The following is a 21,902-nucleotide window of genomic DNA, read 5'->3' as shown; positions in this document are numbered from 1 at the left end:
ATGAAAGTGGTTGCAGGGACAGCTGAAACTACCACAACATTTTTCCCTCAGAAATATTTAAAAGCTTTCTCAAGGGAAAACAGAAAGTAAAATTGAACATACAAATTGAATCCAGAACTTGATGTAGAATATATTATATTTCATGGTACATCAGTACATGTATTTATATATATTTGAACAAACTAATGTGTGTGTGTATATATATCTATATCTGTACCTACATATTTATACATATAAATACATATCTTTATATGCATGTATGTATTTATTTACATATCACAAACACACAAGAATATAAACAGATATAATCTTTCAACATAACTGTAATTTAACTAACGTCTTGGATTTCTATTGCTTTTTGCTTTATATATTTTGACGCTGTGCTTTTAGTCACCTAAAAATTTGTAAACTATAACTTTTTAGTGATTGTTCTTGTTATCAATATGAACCATTCTTCTTTGTCCTTTTTAAATCTTTTTTGCCTTGAATTTCGTTTTGTCTGAATGTAATTCTATAGCTATTACTTTCTCTTTGTTATTGTCCTACATATCTTCTTTCAATCCTTAATTTTCAGCTTTTCTGTATCATTTTGATTTGATCTGTTGCTTATAAATCATGTTTAACTGGATTTATAAAAAGGAATCTAAGAATTTGTCTTTCAAAAGTTTAAATCATTTAAAACATTATGATTATTATTGACCTATCTTATGAAGTGAACAGATTATGTCAGTCTTCTGCTCAAAACCCCTACACTAGTTCCCATTTCATCCAGAATGAAAGTCAAAGTCCTTGCCATGGTCTCTAAGGTTCCACATGACCTGTAACCCCACTGAACCACCCCCGCAATCCCTAAGCTCATTTCATGCTACTCTCCACCCCTCGCTTTTTCTGCGTCAGCTACACCTTTTCCCTGCTGTGCCTTGAATACACTAGTCATGCCTACCTTAAAGCTTCTCCTGTTCTCTTGGCCTAAAATGTTCCCTACATATTCATGTGGTCAACCTTTTCATTTCTTTCAAGTTTTTGTTCAAATGTCAGCACTTTTTTAAAAAACAATACAGTATTATTAACTACAGTCACCATGTTATATATAATATCCCCGAACTTATTTATCTTATAACTGAAAGTCTTTACCCTTTGACCAGCATCTCCCCATCTCTCCCTTTAGCACCTTTAAGTAGGCCCATTCAGATTCCCCCCACCCTCTCCACTCTCTGGCTCCCCTAGTCTTCCTTACCTTGTTCTTTTTTTTTTTCCTTCAAAGCACTCATTACCCTCTCAGATACTTTGAAATTTACTGTCTCTGCTAAAAGAATATGAGTGCTGTGAAACCAGAAATTTTTGTGTATTGTTTACCAATACATCTTCAAAATGCCTAGAATAGTTCCTGTCACATAGTAGGTACTTAATAAATGAATTAAGGAATATAGATTTAATTTTTAAATGCTTATATCTTACCATTTTAAGGAGCCAACTGCACCTAAGTCAGTCATTACCATGTAGTTTAGCACATTTCTTAATGACTTTAGTGGTCCTGTCTCCCTAACTATAGAGCAAACTCTTTGATGATATCCTAAATTAACTAAAACAGGCTAAGAAATAAATGCATGCAATTATTCCTTTTCTAATATATCATAATGTATTATGATCATATCAGAAATATCACCTGATTCTCTGGGCAAATTCATACATCTACAATGTCCAAAGTTCTGATATTTTTGTTATGTATCTGAATTTAAAGATTATATTACTTTCAAACATATTTACTTCTAGTGCAAAACAGAACTAAAAAGTTGCCCTGCACTTACCTGGGGTTCATGATAAGACGTCGGAAAAAGTAAGTCCAGGTAATATAATCCATTGCATCTTGCTTAGATGTTATTGTACCACCAGCAATCTCTGCATTTAAATGGTCGGAGAGCACTCCTAATAAACTATATAGCAAAAATATGCAGGTATTAATAGTTTTAGCAAAGGACGTTTGAAGGACATGAGAAAATGGCCATAATAAACTGAATGAAAAAAAAAAAGGTGCTGTTTTACTCTCAATTTATAAATGACAGAGTATAAATCCGTACGGTCAATTTAAAGGGCAATTTGGCAATATCTATTTGAAAAATCAAATAGCAATTTCACTTTCCCATTACCATCTGCTAGAGAAACATTTATATGTTAGTATAGAGAAGCAAAATACTTCATTGCAATATTATATGTAAAAGGAAAAAACTGGAAACTCTCTAAATGCCCATTAATAAAGAATATATAAATATAGAATACTCAGTAATAGATAAAAAATTAAGTCAGATCAAGATACAAATCATTGCTTCACATTCCTGTTTGCTAAGTGTTTTTTATTATGAATGGGTGTGAAATCTTATCAAATGCCTTTTTGCTTACATCTATGAGGTTATCATGATTTTTCTCATTTTTCCCTGCTAATGTGGTAAATTATATTCATTTTTTTTCAAGTAATAAATCATCTTTGCATTTATGGAATAAATTATACCTAACTGTTCTATATTATCTTTCCTTACTTTGCTGGAATTGATTTTCTAATGTTTTGTTTAGGATTTCTACATCTATATTCATGAGAAACAGAGTTTTGTTACATTCCTTTCTCATAAATTTCTTCTCAGGTTTTAGTTTTTCTGATGTCATAAAACAAGTTGGCAAATATTCCTATCTTTTCTACTATTAGGAAGAGTTCAGGTAAGATTGATGTTATTTCTTTCTTAAACACTATGAAGAATTCACTAATGAAGCACCTGGGTCAGAAGATTTCTTTGTGAAAAGATTTTAAATTTAAGATTCAATTGCTCTGATTGATGAGACTATCTAGATACTCCATTTCTTTTTGTGTCAGTTTTAGTAAATTTAAAAAAAAATAATTTTACTATTTGATCCAAATTTTAAAGTTTTTTGTAATATCTTCTTTTGTACTTCCAATAATTCCTGTGAACTAGTTTCACTGATTTTTATCTAATAAAATATAACCACAAAAATATCGACTTGCTATATGAATTCATTTTAAATAATTTATAGCAAATTTTACCTTGATTCAACTGGGAAAGGTTCATAAAGAAATTTTTTATAAAAGTCTTTCTTTATGTCATGAACCAGAATTACAGCTTTGCCTTGGTCATCAAACTGAGGCCTCCCAGCACGCCCCATCATCTGGAGTACATCTATAAAAAACAGGACAAGAGGTATTCTGCAATGTGGCACATAGCACAAGGTATATTTATGGATTATGGCATGTTTCTACAACAGAACAAAATAATAAAAGAAACAGAATCTCTTAACAGCATGTGTTCTATCTCTGATGCCTACTATTGAGTTTCCTAATAATTAAATAATCAATTCACTATGACAGAAAATTGAGTCCCCAAAAGGTTTTCTCTTACTGTTTGTAAAAGAAAGAGGAAAGTTTATTTAGTTAAATGCTTAAAAATGCTGTTTAAGAGTTATTATTTTAATTAAACAAGAAAAAGTAACACATAGAAAAATTGCTTTCAGAGTCATTTAATTATTTTTCCCCTATGAATAATGGGTCCATTTAGGCCTCACCCTTCTACCCACAGTATTTTTCTCTTTTATACTGCAGGAATCTCTGAAGTAGTAACGATTTTTTAAAAATATATACATGCATTCATCAAATAGAAATACACATTGACTATATTTTTCTCCTTAGAAACAATAAAAATGCTTTTATCAGGTTTTAAAATATGTTAATAGCCTCTTCATGAACAGATTGTAGCAATGAGCACCTTGGTTCTAGAAGTCCCAGGGAAGTATCATTTCCAGTGAAACAAATTTAAAATTAAACATTATAATGTTTAATTATAATTTGTTAAGTAACTAATATACAAGTAACTAATTATATAAGTTATAAGAATATACTGTTGTTTACTTCTATCTATTTATGAATTTGAAACCATTAGTTATGCTTTTGATGTTTATTAACAAATTGGGTAAATGTAAGACTGGGTAAGTAAAAATAAATAAAACAGTTCAATACTTTGAATAATATTTGCACTGGAAACAAAAGTTTACAATTTGCTCATCATATGCTTAAATGTAACCCAGTCTCAAATTTAATTCATGCAAATTCAAATTATTAAGAAATAAATAGAAGCTTAAAGTATCTGTAAATTAAAAAAAAATTACCTGTAATGGGAAAATCCACGTAACGTCTTGTTTTTCCATCATAATATTCTGTTCCTTTAATAATTACTAAATGAGCTGGAAAGTTTACACCCCAGGCTAATGTACTTGTAGCAATAAGAACCTAAAAAATAAAAGACACTATATTTAACTAAAACATAACTTTTAAATTACATTTAAATATCTGTTCACGGAAAAAAAAATACCTGAACTTTACAGTTTACAAAGAGTTCTTCTACTGTTTTCCGGTCCCTTTCATGTAGTCCAGCATGATGCATTCCTATTCCGAAAGCAAGTGTAAGCTTCAGGTTGGAATCTTTTAGTGTTCCAATGATGTCCTCCATCTGCAAATAAAATCATAGTTATACAATGTGGGTGCATTGGCTTTTAAATTTTCATATTAAGGCTGTATTTCATTAATTTTGCTTTTTGCTTATGACACTATATGAGCATTAAAAATATACCCCATCTACAGTTGCAATTAAAGTCAAATTAATTGAAGAGAATATCTACTTAGTGAGAACATGTATTCTAAATAAATTAAAGTTTAAATGTTATCCATCTTATTTTTATGCTCCAGGAAAAAAATAAGTAGATAAGTAGATTGGATAAGTAGATTGGATATCCCCTTAATAAGTAACAACTATTAAAGGGATGCAGTGTTGCATAAAATATTTCAATATCTCTGTTCATCATTTGTTATGGAAAAGACTCCTATCTTTTTATCTCAGTGCTAAAAATTTAGAAAATATGGACAAAAATCAATCCCACCATCACACACAGGAATTGTTCAAATTTAGGTTTTCTCACTGCCTTCGTGACTCAGGGCAAGCCAGATAACCTCTTTTGAGTCTCAGTTTCATCATTTAAAAAATCAAACTGGTTTTATTTTTGTTTACCTCTCATTTCTTTGATCAATAGCGCAGATATATATTTTTCAGATTTACTGGCTGTTTTCTTTGTAAATGATCTTTTCATTTCTTAGGCAGATGTGATAGACTTTTTTCTTATTGGCTTGTGATAGGTCTTTATGTATCATATGCTATAATGCTTTCATCGTTTTTTGTTTGTCCATTTAATTTTTATTTTTTTTACTTTATGAACTTAAATTTTTAAATTGATCTCGTATGTTTTGTTGGTTAGAAAACTTTTTCTCATCTTGAGATCAAATACATATTCGTCTACTAGTTCGACTTCTGTTATAGTTTTATATTTTGTTTAAATAATTAACTTATTTTATAATAGAAAGTATGACAGAAATCTAAATTTAGTTTTCCTAAATAATTAATGAATTATTCTAGTAATTCTGGTTAAGCAATTCCTTACCTCACTTATTTTAAATACTAATGTTATTATATCCAGAATTCTTACATATTCCAGTTTCTGAATTTTAAAAGAGATTTAATATCCAGCCTCAGTTAAACTCACTAAATTTTCATGACTAAATGGTTTCTGAAACTCATATTTTATAAATACTTTCTGAATATTCTATCACTTTCCATTCTACATGGAAAATACTTAATGCAACACAGATTTTATGGCAACAAGCAGCAAATCTTATTTTCTTACAAGACTTACTCCCTGTAAAGAACTAAATAGAAACCCCAATCTCTCTCTATATAATGATAGACCTCTACTAGTCCTCAAAGCAGAGGATGACATAAGGTGCAGCATGAGGAAGTTTTTTCTGGGCAATTCCAATGAGGGGAGTAATGCAGAGATAAGTGGTTTGAGAATACAAGAACATTTTTTAAAAAGACACATTTCAGTTGTCTGTAGCTTCACTAACACAGTCCAAGAGCAAACAATAGTGGAGGAGGAACCTGGAAATAGGTACATGTATAATTATAAGCCTGAAGACTGAGATAGAAATATCAAAAAACTGACATTGTCTTCAGATTTTATTTCCTTTTTCCCTTCTACTATTAATCACCTCAAACACACACAGGTATTCTTGCAATACACTTACTCTCCTAGCTGTATATAAACTAATAAGTAGCTCATAAAATCTCCATCTAAAGACACTTTAGCTGGCTGCTGCAGTTTAGGAAAAAAGTATAAGACAAGCATATCCATATAATAAAGCATTCCAACTGTTTTCATTCTTACTCATTTTTTTCCCTCCAATGGTCAGAAAAACTTTCCAAGTTTTCAATGTGGGAAAAGTGGCTTTATACCCCAAATCCAAAAAATAGGAAGATGAGGTTTGGCTTTGTAATAATTATTAATGTATAAAAAGCATTGCATAGACTTAGGTAACATTTTAATGACATATACATGAGAAATTTTATTTACCAATTTTCTCTGAAGTGAATGCAATATATAAACAGTTTATTCTGTTTCATAGTCACAGTACAGTCATCTGATATTCCTGTGTTATTTACTTTATAAACTGTTAAGCAAGAATATGGAGATGTTAACATAAATCCACTTTATCTTTAAAATTAGCACAGGATAAGGAAGCTGATGACAAATGCATGTTATAAAGAAAGGTGCTTCCTTGTCCCATAAATTATATGTTAGCCATTCTCAAATGATAGCCTATTATCCATTTTTTGTTCAATAGTTCATTGAATAAAATATCTTTATATCCTCAAGAATTAATTCACTGATATTCTTGCTCTGACAATTATTTCAGGGATTTTTTTTTTTCAGTTTCACAACTTAAACAACAGTGTATTATTATAACTTGTCTAATTTATAGTGTTTCATTGCAATGCCAATCATCTTCAAAAAGTAATGTACCATTTACCACAGGAAACCTAAATGATCCTATGGCAGGAGGTTTGGCCAGGCATTAACATTCTGTCCTTTCACATCAGGGAAGGCTAGCTGTTTCTCATTCCCCCTCCCCCACTTTCACATAAATCAACGCATTAAAAAGAACTATTTGCCTATCTGACCTAAAATCCTCATGGGGACAATCACAAAAAATAACTTCATTTATTATATGATTACTGTGGATGAATTCTCAGTTATTTGAACACCATAAAAAAAATTTATAGTAATGTTACTCAATCATTAAGCGTAACATAGTACTAGGACAGCCTGTTTAAATTAGAAAATATAAATTTTTGATTAAACTAAGTTTCATCTTGATCAAAGCATCATAATGCAAGCAAAATTTCTCAGGAATTTAAGATAATGAAAGTTTAAAACAGTAATAGATATTATTTGAGTACTTATTATGTAAGTAATAAGGCAGTGTGCTTCTTACTTCACAAAATGATCGTATTTAATCCTTTTATATAAATATAGTGCTAATGTAACATCCAATTCATTTACATAATTCAGTATATTACAAATTTAAAAAATTCAATGATTTTGAATACTATAGAGTAGTCCTTCTCAACCTTGATTCCATGAGAGAATTATGCCTCACAAAAAAATGTGAATTACTACCTTCTTAATTTTTCCAAGGATAGGGAGTATCATTCTAGGCAGTTAGGAGAAAAATTCATTTATTACATATAGTGAATAACTTAGGACATTTAAGGCTTAATTCTTGTTAAGAAAGGCTAATACAGAATTTTAAAAAGAATAATCATGACAATTAAAACACTTTGATATAGGAAGTTTTAAAGCACAGTTCATTTCCGTTCAACTAACATGTGTTGTAATGCACAGGTATCTTTCCAATGAATGATCTTTGAAATATGTCTGATTACATGTTAGTTAAACCAAAAAAAATGTTCAATATTATAAATAAAAGAAAAACAGATCTATGTTCCTCCAAGTAGTGGTCTTTTTTTTTAGGGTGGTGGGGGAGGATGCACATATGTAAACTGTTGAACCAATTACTTTACTTAATAGAATTTTTTTATATTTTAAATTTATTATACTCAAAAAGCTTTTGTAGAAAGAAAGGATTCCATTTAAGTAGATACATTACTCTGTGCCTGAAATACATTCCAGTCAGAATATAATTCAGTAAGTTGATGACAATGCTGGCTCCAAAAGAAAGGAGGAGACCAGATTGGACAAGAATGAGCTAACAGATTGTGCAGCTCAATTCTGTCCCTTTGAGTGTGATATATTGTTTCAAGATGCTAAAAACCCATACTTTCTCAAAGCATATCTGTTGTGCTGGTTTTCCCATTTTCACAGAATCCTCATTATCAGAACTCTGTACTCTTTTCAAAGCACGTCAGACTCAGACCATATGCCACTGAATAATGCTTATCAATTGTCTAAAATGTTCAATGAAAGATGCACTGTACAGAAGAACAATAAAAGTTATCAAGACTTCCTTTTTTTAGAAAAATAATTAAATATATAACATCTGGTACAGATGTTAAATGAAGTCAAAACATTTCCTCATAATTACTAAGTGTTAATTTCTTAAAATACACTTCTGTATGATAAACACCACAGACTGAAGGGGAAAAAACTAAAATGAAAGAAACACTTTAGAACATTCTATTCTTCTACTAACAGGAAAGAAATAAAAAAATTTAATTAAAGATAGCAAGTTTCCAAACTTTACCATACTCCTCAGAACATATTCTGTTGCTGTCCTCTCTGAAATCCAAAATGACCATATTTCAAAACAATTCACCATATTGTTAATATTTTTATGTATTTAGACATATAATTATATGTAAATTATATAAATGAAATCTAAAGAATCTTTGCTGTGTCTGCTAAATACACACAATACTATTTTCATTGTTTGAGTTTTAGCTTGGCCTGATTCTTAGTAACAGTAATATCAAAACTGGACTGTAAGATATTAAAAATTTTTCTTTATTAATGTTTCTAATTTGATTCACTATGCTATCCCAGTGTAAGTGCTTCATATTTATTTTTGAGTATATTTTTTATGCTTATTTCCATTTTTTTGGAGAGTTGAGATTCCAAGACATCCTTGGAGAGCATTTCCACATATTGAAAAGCTTTTAAAATGCAGAGAAAACTGATGAAAGGAACATTATAAAATTAATTTCCTAAAGTAGCATCATTTTAAATGAACAAATACTATAGTAATATGAATTAAAGAAGGATAACAAACAAAAGGTTATAAAAATACGATCAAATTTTACCACAAAGCTTTCAGCAAAAAGAACCTGTTTATAAGGTATTATTCGATGTAATAAACATTAACATTTATTTAACATTTAATTCTGTTCCAAGTACATTAAATGTATTAATGCATTTAATCCTCACAACAATCCTGTGAGGTTAGGATTATTATTATTCTTTTATAGATGAAAGGATAAGGTCAGAGGTTAAACACCCCATGAAGGTCAGGTAGCTTGTAAAGAGCAGTCAGAATTGAACCCAGGAAGCCTAACCCCAGTCCAAGCTCTCAATCACAATGCTACTCTCTTATCACCATATGAATGAGAAGGATATTCAAATAACTACTCAAAGTAATGGCATCAGTCATTTGTCTTAAGGTTGGGCCTCATTGTTTTAGGCTCTATGCAAAAAACAGGTAAGATTTAAAGTAATGAGTAATATATTAAAGTCACACAGCTGGAGAACTCTATGCAGATAATTTGCAAATCTATGTATTCTTTATTGAGTGTCTCCCCTTCTATGCCTCAAAATGAAAAATATCTAAAATTATCTGTTATAAACTAAAACATCATCTCTTAGTATTTCGAATAGCACAGCTCTTGTTGGTTGCCTGTGTTTGATATTTTAGCTACTGACTCTACTCTGCTTTATTGTATTTCCATCCATGTCAAATTACACACACTCTCACTTTGACTTTTCTAATTTCCCTACTCAGTATGTTGTGTATAATTTCATTTACTGTGTGGCGGAGTGAAAGAAGACAGACTCTGAGTCAGCCGCCCTGATTTTAAGTTCCAAAGCTCCACTTATTTGCTTTGTGATAATGAGCAAATCACTTAATTCTTTTGTTTCAGTTTCTGTAGCTGTAAAATTGGGATAACAAACAATCTTCCAAGAATTCATGATTAAATGAGATAATATAAGCCTTTAGTTAACTATAAAGCACTCTAAACAAACCCATTATTACTAAGCATAATAAGAGCTTTGCTTCTCTCTTCAAGAGGATATGCATGATTATTATCACAGGCAAAGAAAAAATGAATAGCCTCCTGTCTTACAGCTGCTCTTAATTATACAACTATTCCACGAGGCCCAAATGAATTCAAATACAGCAAATCTGTAGATAATGTCTATTTTGACAGTTAATATTCTGAGTCTAATAGTTTCTTTACTAGTCAGTTGTTAAAGAGGTCTGAGGCCTGATCAAGACAAAAATCACTTGAGGTGTGACTTTTGTATAAGCCAAATCTACTTTAGTTTGATTAAAAACAACAAAACCAGATCCTTAGAGTTGAAAATATAGTTGCCCTGAATTAAACTCAAATTAATTTCTCATAGTCAACATTCTCAAAGTCCATCTTCAAAGCCTGGTACTAAATTCTTACCTATAGAAAGAGGTCAATCTAAATATGCCGAATGAAAAAGCAAATGGGTAAAAAACCCCACAGAACTATAGCAAAATGTCATTAGTAGAAACCACCGAATCTGAATTTGTGATAATTTTGAGTAAAGCTAGACTATAGTTCATTTGTAAGTCTATGAAGCATTACTTGTAATAAGATTGGATGAGTTAGGTTTAGCTTAAGATGATAAACTTTTCAAATATCTAAAAATTCCTCAGCATTAAGCATGTGCAGATAATACCAATCTTACTTTTCATGAAAGTACTCCTTTTGGGCACCTATGCTACACAATTTTCATAAATTCACTTTGAAGCATTGTGTAAAATTATTAATTAGCACATTTCTTTAAAAACATCCAATGTACAGTAGTCCTCCTTATCCATGGGGGATAAGTTACGAGACTCCCCAGTGGATGACTGAAACCAGGGACAGTATGTTGTTTTCCGATACATACAAACCTTTAACATAAAGGAAGTAGTACTTCACTCTTTTCTTTCTGACTTATTTCATTTAGCATGATACTCTCAAGATCCATCCATGTTGCTGCAAATGGCAATATTTCATCTTTTTTTTTTATGGGTGAGTAGTATTCCATTGTATATATGTTACTGATACGTTTTTAAAAAGGAAGTATTTACAGCTTCTCTTTAGCATATCTGAATTGCCAGCATCACTACTCTTGCACTCCAGGACCATTATTAAGTAAAATAAGGACTGTTTGAACACAAGCACTGCAATACTGTGACAGTTGATTTGATAACTGGGGAGAGTATACAGCATTGACACACTGGACAAAGAGTAGGTCAGCATAAGATTTCATCATGTTACTCAGAACAGTGTACAATTTAAAACTTACGAATTGCTTATTTCTGGAATTCTCCATACAATATATTTTGACGGTGGTTACTGTGAGTAATCAAAACCTCGGAAAGCAAAGTCATTGAGAAGGGAGGACTACTGTAATTTAAATGAGTCTTCTGGCTAATTAGTTTAGACTAACAAGGTTTAACTATACTGTTGTTCCAAGGAACTTTTATCTTCCATACTCCTCTGATTTTCATGTTACCTCTATCTGTATTCCTTCCACATCTTGCTCCAGTCAGAAAGCTATTCCCTCTCCAGATTCTTTCCACCCACCTATCTTCTAGTGGTACTGCACACTTTAGAACACAACTTACATATTTTGGTGCAGGGCCTTTAGGATAAAAGGCCTTATAGAACACTAATTCATCCCCACTTTTAAGGACAAAAAAAAAAGTTCTCTTTGACATGCTCTTCTTTTAGCTACCTGGACCTTAGTGTGGAGGCAAAAAGGGTAACCCTGCTAACTGGTAAGATGGAGGAATAGAGACGGAAAATGTAAGCAAGACTAAAAAACAGTCTGATATTCAGCCAGGGTTCTGCTTTTCCACCCTAGATGTGACACCTCATCCAAGGTGTGAGTGACGAAACAACGGCACTATTCCGAGCTTTCAATCAGTAAAGCCACTCAGAAGAAAGGGAGTTCCCTCTGCTCTTTTATCTGTTAGTGCAGGCTGGCAAGCATCCAGATCCTAGCACTGTTCATCCTTGCATGTAGGACCAGACTGCAGAATATCTGGCGGAAACCAACAGACCATACTTGTTAGGTGCTAAATTTTAACATTAATTAAATTACATAGTAAAGATTCTAGAAGGAGTTGTATATCCTATTTGCTTCCATTTCCGTTCCCTCCCACCCATTTACCTCAACTCATTCCAAACTGGCTTCTGTTCACAACATGTCACTGACTCTGCTTGCCAAGTTCTTCCAGGACATCCAAGTGCCAAATCTCATGCGTGTTTCTCTGCTGTTATATCACTAACTCCATTAACATCTGATGCAGTCGAGCACTCCTTCCTTCCCGAAACCGTCTCTTCTACAGTGTTTCAGAACACTCGTTCTCACTGGCATCACTTTTGCAGTGATTTTTACCAGCTCCTCATTTTCTGCCTAAGCTCACAGTAAGAGAGCCTGCCCCTTAAGGCCTGCCCTCTGATTCTCCACACTCTCTGTCTTAGGGTCTCAGGTACTCACCTGAGTTTAAAGGCAGCTTCTATCATGATGCTCCCAAGTTCATATGTTCATCTCACACCCTCTGTGGGTTTTACAGACTTCCTTCATTTAATTGCCTTGAAATCTTCACTTGAAAATTTCAGACATATGAATTAACATGTCCAAAATATAATTTTTTTAGCTTAAATCTGTCTTCTTCCTTTCCATTCTATACTCTCAGTTCTCTCCATTTTAATGCATAACACCATTATTTACCCAAATATTTAGAGTTAATAAGTGTGGAGCCATTCTTGATTCTTTTTTTTCCCTCAACTTCCATACACTGTCTATTATAAAGTACTACTGAATCTAGCCCAAAACATATCTTTCCTTTCCCACTGTTATCACCCTATGTGACCCCTAGGTCACCACCATCAATTCCACTTACATCTACTTCAGTCCACTTTCCACTAAACAGCAAAAGTGGTCTTAAAATGTAAATTGCGTTATGCAATTTGTGTAGCCTATCACCTTTTAATGTCCTGGAACATCCCTCCTTTAGAAACCTCCTTGGCTTGCTACTTTGCTTCCTTCAATTCTCCATTCAAAGATACCCTCATCAGAGAGGTATTCTCTACTTATATTAATGTATGACATTTTACTACCACTCTCAGCACTCCCTATTCTTTTTACCCTTTTATTCTTTTTTTCCACATGAATTATCACAAGTAGACATATGTCTATTATCTACCACATCATAACTAGAATGTTGACTTCATAAGATGGGAATTTTACCTAACACAAAGAAGGAGCTCGATAAATGTCTGTTTAATAAGTGAATCAATGACTCTCTTCCCATAGTACTTAGAATTAAAACTCAAGCTCCCTAAGCATGGGTCTAAGACCTTGTAAGAGCTGGCTTCTGTCTGTCTCTCAAACTTAACTGGTGCCACTCTCCACCTAGCTTAATCTGCTCCAGCTGAACTGATCTCAGTTCCTTTAGCATGCTTGGTATTGCTAGCGTGTTCTTATGTTTTGGTTCTCAACTTAAAATGTCTTCTCCTTAGAGAAGTCTTCTCTGACCATTATTTTATTTAAAGAAACCTCCCATCTCCTAATTCTATTTCCTTTCTTATTGGTTTCCTTCACAGCAATTTTCAAATTTTGATATTAATTTGTTTAATCATACATATACATATTAAAATTTATATTTTCTTCACTTAAGCTCTGTGAGAATTGGGATCAGTCGGCCAGCACAATGCTTGGTAAGTTGTAGACATTCAACAAATGTTAAATAAATGAATACTTTACAAAATCTGGTAAGAGTTATGTATTGATTTAAGTTAGCGAATTATTATTTTATGGATATTTTTTAAAGGAGAGGAGAGAAAGAATGCTTGACTATGTGATACCACGTAACCTTGCAACTGAAGATTTTGATCATGTGCTAGATGTTATCTGATCTATTTAGTTATGTATTTAGGTATGTCTAGCAGTAGTACATCATTAGTTGAAGTAAAAGGACCAGATGGAAGAATATCATGAAAAGTAATTCATGAACACTACATGTGTGTGACTATTCTTGCCATACTATCCCTATTCAACCTACCTAGGCCCCATGTAGTACTTCGTATGTGAAGCTGACTAAGGGAGTAGAAAATAACAAATTACAAATGGTTAAATAAGATGGTGGCACCATACGAAGTACATTGATGTGGTATTACATCCTCTTTCAAGGATGACTCCAAGGAAAGAAGTAAAAGCTGAATGTCAAGTATTTCCCTGTCACTTTGTTGCAAAGTACAGATGATGTGAACTGATGATCCATATTCTGCTCTATAGTTACTGGATTAGCCAAATGATCAGGAGCTTGGCAAGAGTGCTACTGGAGGACATGTGGTGAGAAAGCCAGAAGTTTTATGTGGATGAACTTTTAGACTGGTCCCAGAATAACGGACTACCTATATCTTATGAAGATGCTTATCAAAAAGTTAACAGCAGTGTGTGAAATGCTGTTAATAGTCAAGTGGGCAAAATGACCACCTCTGAAGATAATCAGGCAGCCTCTCTCCCAGGCCTCGGTATTTTGTGCAATGGGTTCATATATTAAGTGGCACAATGATGGAAGAGATGAAGACTATGCATGGGATAAATAAGGAGTTTCATTTCCTCAGGCAGATCCAGCTACTGCTACTGCTCGGTGCCTAACATGCCACCAATGCAAACGTCATTTCCTCAGGCAGATCCAGCTACTGCTACTGCTGCTCAGTGCCTAACATGCCACCAATGCAAACAACCCTGGACCATTATGAAGTACCTTACCTGTGGGACCAGAGAGCTATTTGGTAGTATGAAGATTATATTTGACACTTTTGGTCACTGAAGGCATATCTATTTAGGATGATATCTAAAATGGACACTGGAATTTGATTCTCCTTTCCTGCCCATCAGGTTCTGCCAGTAACCTCAAGTAGGATTACTGAATGTCTTACACATCATTATGATATCCCATACAATAATGTTTCTGACTGAGGAACTCATTTCATAAAGATTAATAAGACAATGGATGCTATGGGATCCACTGGTCTCACTATGTCACTCATTACTCAGAAAAAGCTGGCTTTATGATTAATGACTCAGCTGAGAGACATACTTTGGCAAGGCTGGAGTGCTATTCTGTAGGATGAGGTGTATGCTCTGAACTAGTAATCATTAGATGATACTATTTTTCTTACTGCCAGAATGTACAGTTCCAGGAACCAAGGAGTCGATGTGTATGGATGTCTTTTGCAATTGTTGCTAATAAACCACTTGGAAAATTTTTGTTTCCTTTCCCTATAACTAGCTCTGCTAGTTTGGAGGCTTAATAGCCAAGAGATTTTACAATTTACTTAGAAGCTGAAACAGCCACATGGCCATTTGGGGCTCTCAAGCTACAGAGTGGACAAGCAAAATGTGGTCATAGTATAATTTAGTTGACTGATCCAGATGAAGAAATTGGGCTGTTGCCACACTAAGGGGAGAGAAAATTTGGATAGACCACAGAGAAATATTTTCACACTACTGTATCCATTCAAAAAATTAATCAGAGCAAAGCTCTATAAAAATCCAATTACCAATGTTTCAGGAATGTGGGTTTTGGTTACTTCACGGGATAAAGAATATTAGTTAGCGTAGGAGCTGGTTGAAGAAGTGTACAGGTGATGAACTGGAGATGTAGGTCTGACCCCCTGAGCAGTTGCAGAAACAAACACTGTGGCCTCTACCCTTGCTTCCTTGCTATCTCATATACACACTAATATTTTAAGTAACATATTTTATATATTTTAACTAATTTTGCTTCTCTTTCTTCTCCCTACCCTCCACTGTTAAATACAGCATGTGATTATTGTGGGTAACTTTATAATTTAGTTACTAGTTAGAGAAATATTGAGACGGGATTGCAAAAGAACCAGAGGGTGTCTGGATATAACCAAGAGATCTAAGATTAATGGAGTCGATGATGAAATTTTCAGTAGTTTCCCTTGGGGAGAAATGAGTGGATTGGGAATATATGAGCAAGAATTGCATTTTTAGGAGATTTTTTTTTTTTTTAAGTGTAGGTATGGAGAGAATGGTGGATGCATGGATTTGGCTAGCTAAAGAATATAGCAGACCTTTGCTATTTGTAGCTAGTAACTGAACATTTCCTACAAGAGAGGCCAAAGAGGGGAAGAGATAGTCCTATCCTGCTGCATGCTGGTGACAAAAGCTCAGGCATTTGGGCGTTTCCATCTTTGAGTTGAAGCTTGAGAGAGTGATGCAAAGACCCAACAACAGTCTGAAGTTATTGGTGGAAATGGTGGCTGTCAAACCGAGAATCTAAATGACATGGCAGTATGTGCCCATGAACTTTTGAAATCACTGCAAGAAGTCTTCATAATGTCAAATATGAAAGATAACTTTCGGGGTTTCTTTACGCTGCAATGTAATTTCACAACAATAATATACTTGAAGGAGTCTTTCTGTGTCCTAATACGTTACTTTGAGAGTTTCCTGGGTTAAGAAGATAGTAGGATAACTCATCTTACTTTTGCTAAGTAACATAATAGAACATGTATATTCTTCCTTACTCATACTCTTTCCATCTTCTTCGGAATTGCACGAGTTTTCTTTTCTTTCTTTCTTTGTCTCCTTCCCTTCTACCACCATATCTAGAGACACTTCCTAACTTAATGCTATTCAACTGCAGGATGATTTTGATGCCGCTCTATTCCACAGGTACTCTGCTCCACAGCTGCCAGGATAATTGCTTCTGTGCTTAACCTGCATCCTTACCTTAGAATGCTCAAGCTGTCAACACTAGTGTCCTACTCAGAGTACCTATGTCCTGCCACAGAAAACCAATCTGACACTGCACAAAAAGCAGCAACAGGAATAGCACTAAACTTCCAGCCCAGGATGTTGTGGAAAGAAATTCTTACAAAGATTAAGTGCTAAAAAGTCCTCCTATTTCAAGTTAATTATTTTAGGGGATTCAACAATAGAAACATCTGCTTTATAGTAAGTTTTGGTATAATCAGATCTAATTTGCATTGTAATCAGTTGCAAACCCACTGAAATTTTTATTTTAAAGGTGATTGCTTTTAGAGGCAGTAATGAAACAGAGTCCGAGTTATCTTCGTTTTGAGATGGGCTTGGTGAAACAAAATGACATAATTTCTAGCTGTCCCGTTTATGGCAGTGAAATTCTTTACAAAACAGCAGAAACTATGCACGTAAATTCCATGGTTTATAATTAGGCTTTGTGATAAATTTTTGTGTTGATAAAAAAACACAAAACAGAGCAGTGATTTTATACAATGGCTGAGCTGTCCATAGTTCCTTATGTTTTGTATATTAAAATGGAAGAAAAGTACTAGAGTTATATTGTAGCTGGGACGAGCACATGAGGTTCACATTTAAGGTTAATGTGAGGCACATATGTGCTAAATGCTCAGCCTCTATGTACATACTTCAAGCAAACATCCCAAAATGTCTTTAATAGGTATGTACTTTGTACCTTGACTTCAAAGAAAAGTCTCCATTTGAAACACTTTTAGGAATAGAACAATTTAAGCCTAGATCGATGTTGAAGATAAACTAAACTGTCAATATTCCAGACATTTATTTTTCAACATTTGCCTAAGTCAAGATATTATTTAGACATAACAGGGTGATTATTGGGGCACGCCAAGTAAATAACACAGGACAAGAAACATTTTGACAAAATTATTTTGATTTTAAATTATTATCTTGTATAAATATTTAGTATACATATACAAGTAAAATCAAGTAAGTAATGGTGAAACTTGAAAGATAAAATGATAGCTTTCACTCTACATCAAGGAGTCACATGACTCTTTTTACATGAAACTAATTTTGAGGTCTGCTACTTGTTAGTAAATAAGATAATCTGTGGTCCTATGTAAGAACATTTTCAAATATTAGTTAACTATTATCGGTTAACTAATATTTGTTAACATATTACTATAATATACACAGTAATATCCAACATGTCTACTAACCCTAAATGAGTCATGAGAAGTAGAAGTGGGGGGAAATGCAAACTGTTGTAACTGGATACTATAATAGATATATATATATACCAAATATAAATCTATGGAGGGAGGAGGAATATCTACATTTAGAGGTAGTAGAAGGAATCACAAAGAATCATGTTAACAGACTGTATCATATAAAATCAAAAATCTTCTATTTGTAAAAAGCTAGTAAAATAAAGATATCCGATGAACTAGAACAATTAACCAATAAAGCAGATGAAAGATTAATATGTGTGTGCATATATATACACATTTATATAGAAATATAGATGAGAAAAAATGATATATAAAATTTTATATGTGTATATTTTTTTTAATTGGCTAAGGCCCATACAAATATATAATAAAAATGCTGTCCTGCAACAGATAAAGCCCAAAGGAATGAAGAAATAAAAGAGAGGAAAAAGAAGACAATTACTAAATATATATATATGAAAAAAAGTTCAAGTACACAAAAATCAAAGCATACATTAAAGCATTAAAAGAACGAACATTTTATCTATCATATATCAATAAATTATAACAAATGAGGATGTAGTAAAACTGTCACTCTCATATACTGCTGATATTTCATACATCAATAGTAACAATATCAGGTGGTATAGCCTTTTTGGAAAGTAATCATAAAAAGTTACAAAAATGTCCAAATTACTTGATCTATTAATTTTAAACTTAGAACTCTACTCTGAGGAAATAATTCTAATTAAAAAACCCTATAGTAATAAAGATGCATGACTATTTAAGTATAGCAGAAAACAATAATGGAAAGGCTACATAATAGAATATAATTACATAGACAAAAAAATTATAATTAGATAAAATTTTAATGATGGCTATTACTTAGCTAAAGGATAAAAACGGCTTTTAATTTTTACATACTTAGCTTTCTAAATTTTTAAAAATGGTCACGGTATTATATATTTTATAAAAATTTAATTTTACAAAATTGATTATAAGTTCCTAGAGGGCTGTGAACACCCAAATATTATGAAAAATTAGTTGAATATTAAAATATACACAGGCGATTATGTTAAAAGGAAGAAATATGGGGATAAAATGAATATAAAAATAAATATTTAATGGAAAAATACTAGAAGAAAATACATAAAAATATTAATAGTGTTAAGGTGACAGTATTAAGCATTTCTTCTTTCCTTTATTTTTTTCCAAATTTCCGTAACATTGCACTAACCTTTTAGTATAGCTGAAAACTAAACATAATTAAATATGTAATTTACATTACACTATAATACAATTAATCTGACAAGTATGTGTAGGAGAGATAAAATATACTGCTTACCTCTCTTTCATCCATATTCAACCACTGCTTTGGATCTTCTTCCGTAGCCAGAAAGGCTATCAATTCCAAAGCAGTAAGACGAGTTTGACGTCTCGATGAGACAAATATCAAAACAGGTTTGGCTGGAGAATGGCTTCTAATTGCTGTTGAAAAGTTGTGGAAAATAAAATGGTAAGCCACTTACACTGGAATCTGAATTTATTAGGTTATCAAATGGATACATGGAAGCTAATGTTGTACATGATTTAAGTGAATTCTTAATTTGGTTCTGCAATTTAGCATTATTTGAACTACTAGATGGATCTAACAGCATATTTAAGAAAAGATAGTAAAGGAAAGGTCCCTGGACCTACCTAAGGGAACTTATTGCCTGGGGCAGGGAATATTTAACTTTGTCAGCTCCCAGTTCTGTTCTGAGCTGCTGAGGAAGATGATACTTAAAAGCTGAGATTCTCCATTAATAGCTGTATTTAGATACAAAATCTTAGGTTGTATTTTCTGTTTCTGAGTTATGTTTCTGCTTGCCTAACAAATGATATTACAGTTAACTGGTCCTGGGATGTGGAGAGAGTCAAGTTCTGCAGGGTGATGAAACCTCTCTAAGAAGAGCCACAAAAAAATTCCTTTTATTCTTGTCCTGCTACCAGTACATGGAAAATTAAGAGTTCATATCACTAAAATAGTAAGAGATAAGCCAGAATAACGTTTTCCTCTTTTTCTAAAAACGTATGTGTAAGGTTTCAAGTGGGAAGATAAGAGAGTATAGACGAGAGCTGGAGAGAACACCGTGACTGAATCTATATCGGCGTGATGGCACATGGATAGTTGACAAGACAGAATTTAGTAGTTTGAAAACTGGGTCTTGAGACTAAAAAAAAACCAAGAAAACAAACAAACAAACAAAAAAACACGTTAAAGAGCCACATAAATCATTCGACCTAACTGAAAAGGACGTTTCTTTGCTATACAGAGGCTTCAAAATAATGGTAAAATGGCACAAGTAAAATTTACACTTATGTCTACCCAGCTCTCTTAAAACAGCCAGAGATACTTGTATTTCAGTTATTTACTATTGATTTTGTAAATGTGAAGCACAAAATGCTTCATTTCAATCATTGATATGCAATCAGACATTCCTTAAATATATATAAGCAATCTCAACAATACATATTATGAAAAATAACATCTTATTTCTCATTCACAGTTTACCAGATTACAGAATATAAATGGCAATGCTTTGATAAATCATATTATATAATATTTAAATACAATATTACACAATGTTTAAAATACACATATTAGTACAATATTGGTATCATTTGTACACATAATCATGAATGAATCTGTCTTTTTTAAACCTGAACATTTAATGGATTTTTGCTGCTGCAAGAACAGGTGTGCCTGAACAGCTCACAGCAGATTTATTGTTCATTAGTGATTTTGTACAATGCTTCTGTGGAGGTGTAAATAATCTGAACTGCCAAGATTGGTCTCTAGTTCACAATCAATACTTTGCTTCTGTCATAAGGCTAATTACAGCAGCTAAAAAGTCACCTCACAACTGTCACCTCACAATCAACAGCAGTTCACATTAGAGAATTTATTTTGAAGCTTATTTTTAATTGATGTAGTAAATTTCCTTATGCAGCCTAAACAAAACATATCTTTATAAAATAAGAATGTTATTCTTAAATCTTTCCTTCTTTCCTAATTTGTTAGAAAGAGAAAAAAACAAAATACAGAAACAGAAGCAAAAAAAGTACTGAACTTATTTAGTAAGTTTTGTGGTTTCTGGTAAAAAAATAAAGATGATGTGACTTTGTTTTTGCTGTGGCTATGATCTATCATTCTAAACAAAACATATCTTTATAAAATAAGAATGTTATTCTTAAATCTTTCCTTCTTTCCTAATTTGTTAGAAAGAGAAAAAAACAAAATACAGAAACAGAAGCAAAAAAAGTACTGAACTTATTTAGTAAGTTTTGTGGTTTCTGGTAAAAAAATAAAGATGATGTGACTTTGTTTTTGCTGTGGCTACGATCTACAATGTTCAAGGTACTACCATAAGAAAACACCTTAATGGATTTTTAGATTGACTTGATTACTATTTAAAATTATAGGTATTGGCTGCAAAACAGACACACGGACCAGGGGAACAGAATCGAGAGTCTAGAAGTAGACCCATATTTATATGGGCAAATAATTTTTGACAAAAAAGCCAAAAATATACAGTGGAGAAAGGAAAGCCTCTTCAATAAATGATGCTGAGAAAACTGGAAAGCCACCTGTGAAAGAATGAAACTAGACTGTTGTCTATACCACACACAAAAATTAACTCAAAATGGATTATGGACCTGAATATAAGACCTGAAACAATAAAATGCATTGACGAAAACATAGGAACTAAACTCAAGAAC

At 32.6% G+C, this 21,902-nt stretch overlaps 1 protein-coding gene across 1 annotated transcript in view; it reads right to left on the bottom strand.

The window, feature by feature from the left end:
- Positions 1–21,902, bottom strand: part of ASCC3 (activating signal cointegrator 1 complex subunit 3) — a 259,616-nt gene that overhangs the window by 64,275 nt on the left and 173,439 nt on the right. The window contains exons 33-37 of the mRNA XM_006926271.3: positions 19,486–19,628; positions 4,371–4,508; positions 4,168–4,288; positions 3,053–3,185; positions 1,809–1,934 (exon numbers count right to left, since the gene is read on the bottom strand). Coding sequence (XP_006926333.1) covers positions 1,809–1,934; positions 3,053–3,185; positions 4,168–4,288; positions 4,371–4,508; positions 19,486–19,628 — 661 coding nt within the window. The remainder of the gene's footprint in view (positions 1–1,808; positions 1,935–3,052; positions 3,186–4,167; positions 4,289–4,370; positions 4,509–19,485; positions 19,629–21,902) is intronic.

Source organism: Pteropus alecto, unplaced genomic scaffold (assembly GCF_000325575.1).
Source record: "Pteropus alecto unplaced genomic scaffold, ASM32557v1 scaffold7, whole genome shotgun sequence".
In the NCBI taxonomy this organism is placed as follows: Eukaryota; Metazoa; Chordata; class Mammalia; order Chiroptera; family Pteropodidae; genus Pteropus; species Pteropus alecto.
The sequence above is the reverse complement of the archived record's forward strand: the minus strand, read 5'-3'. Positions and strand labels throughout refer to the sequence as shown.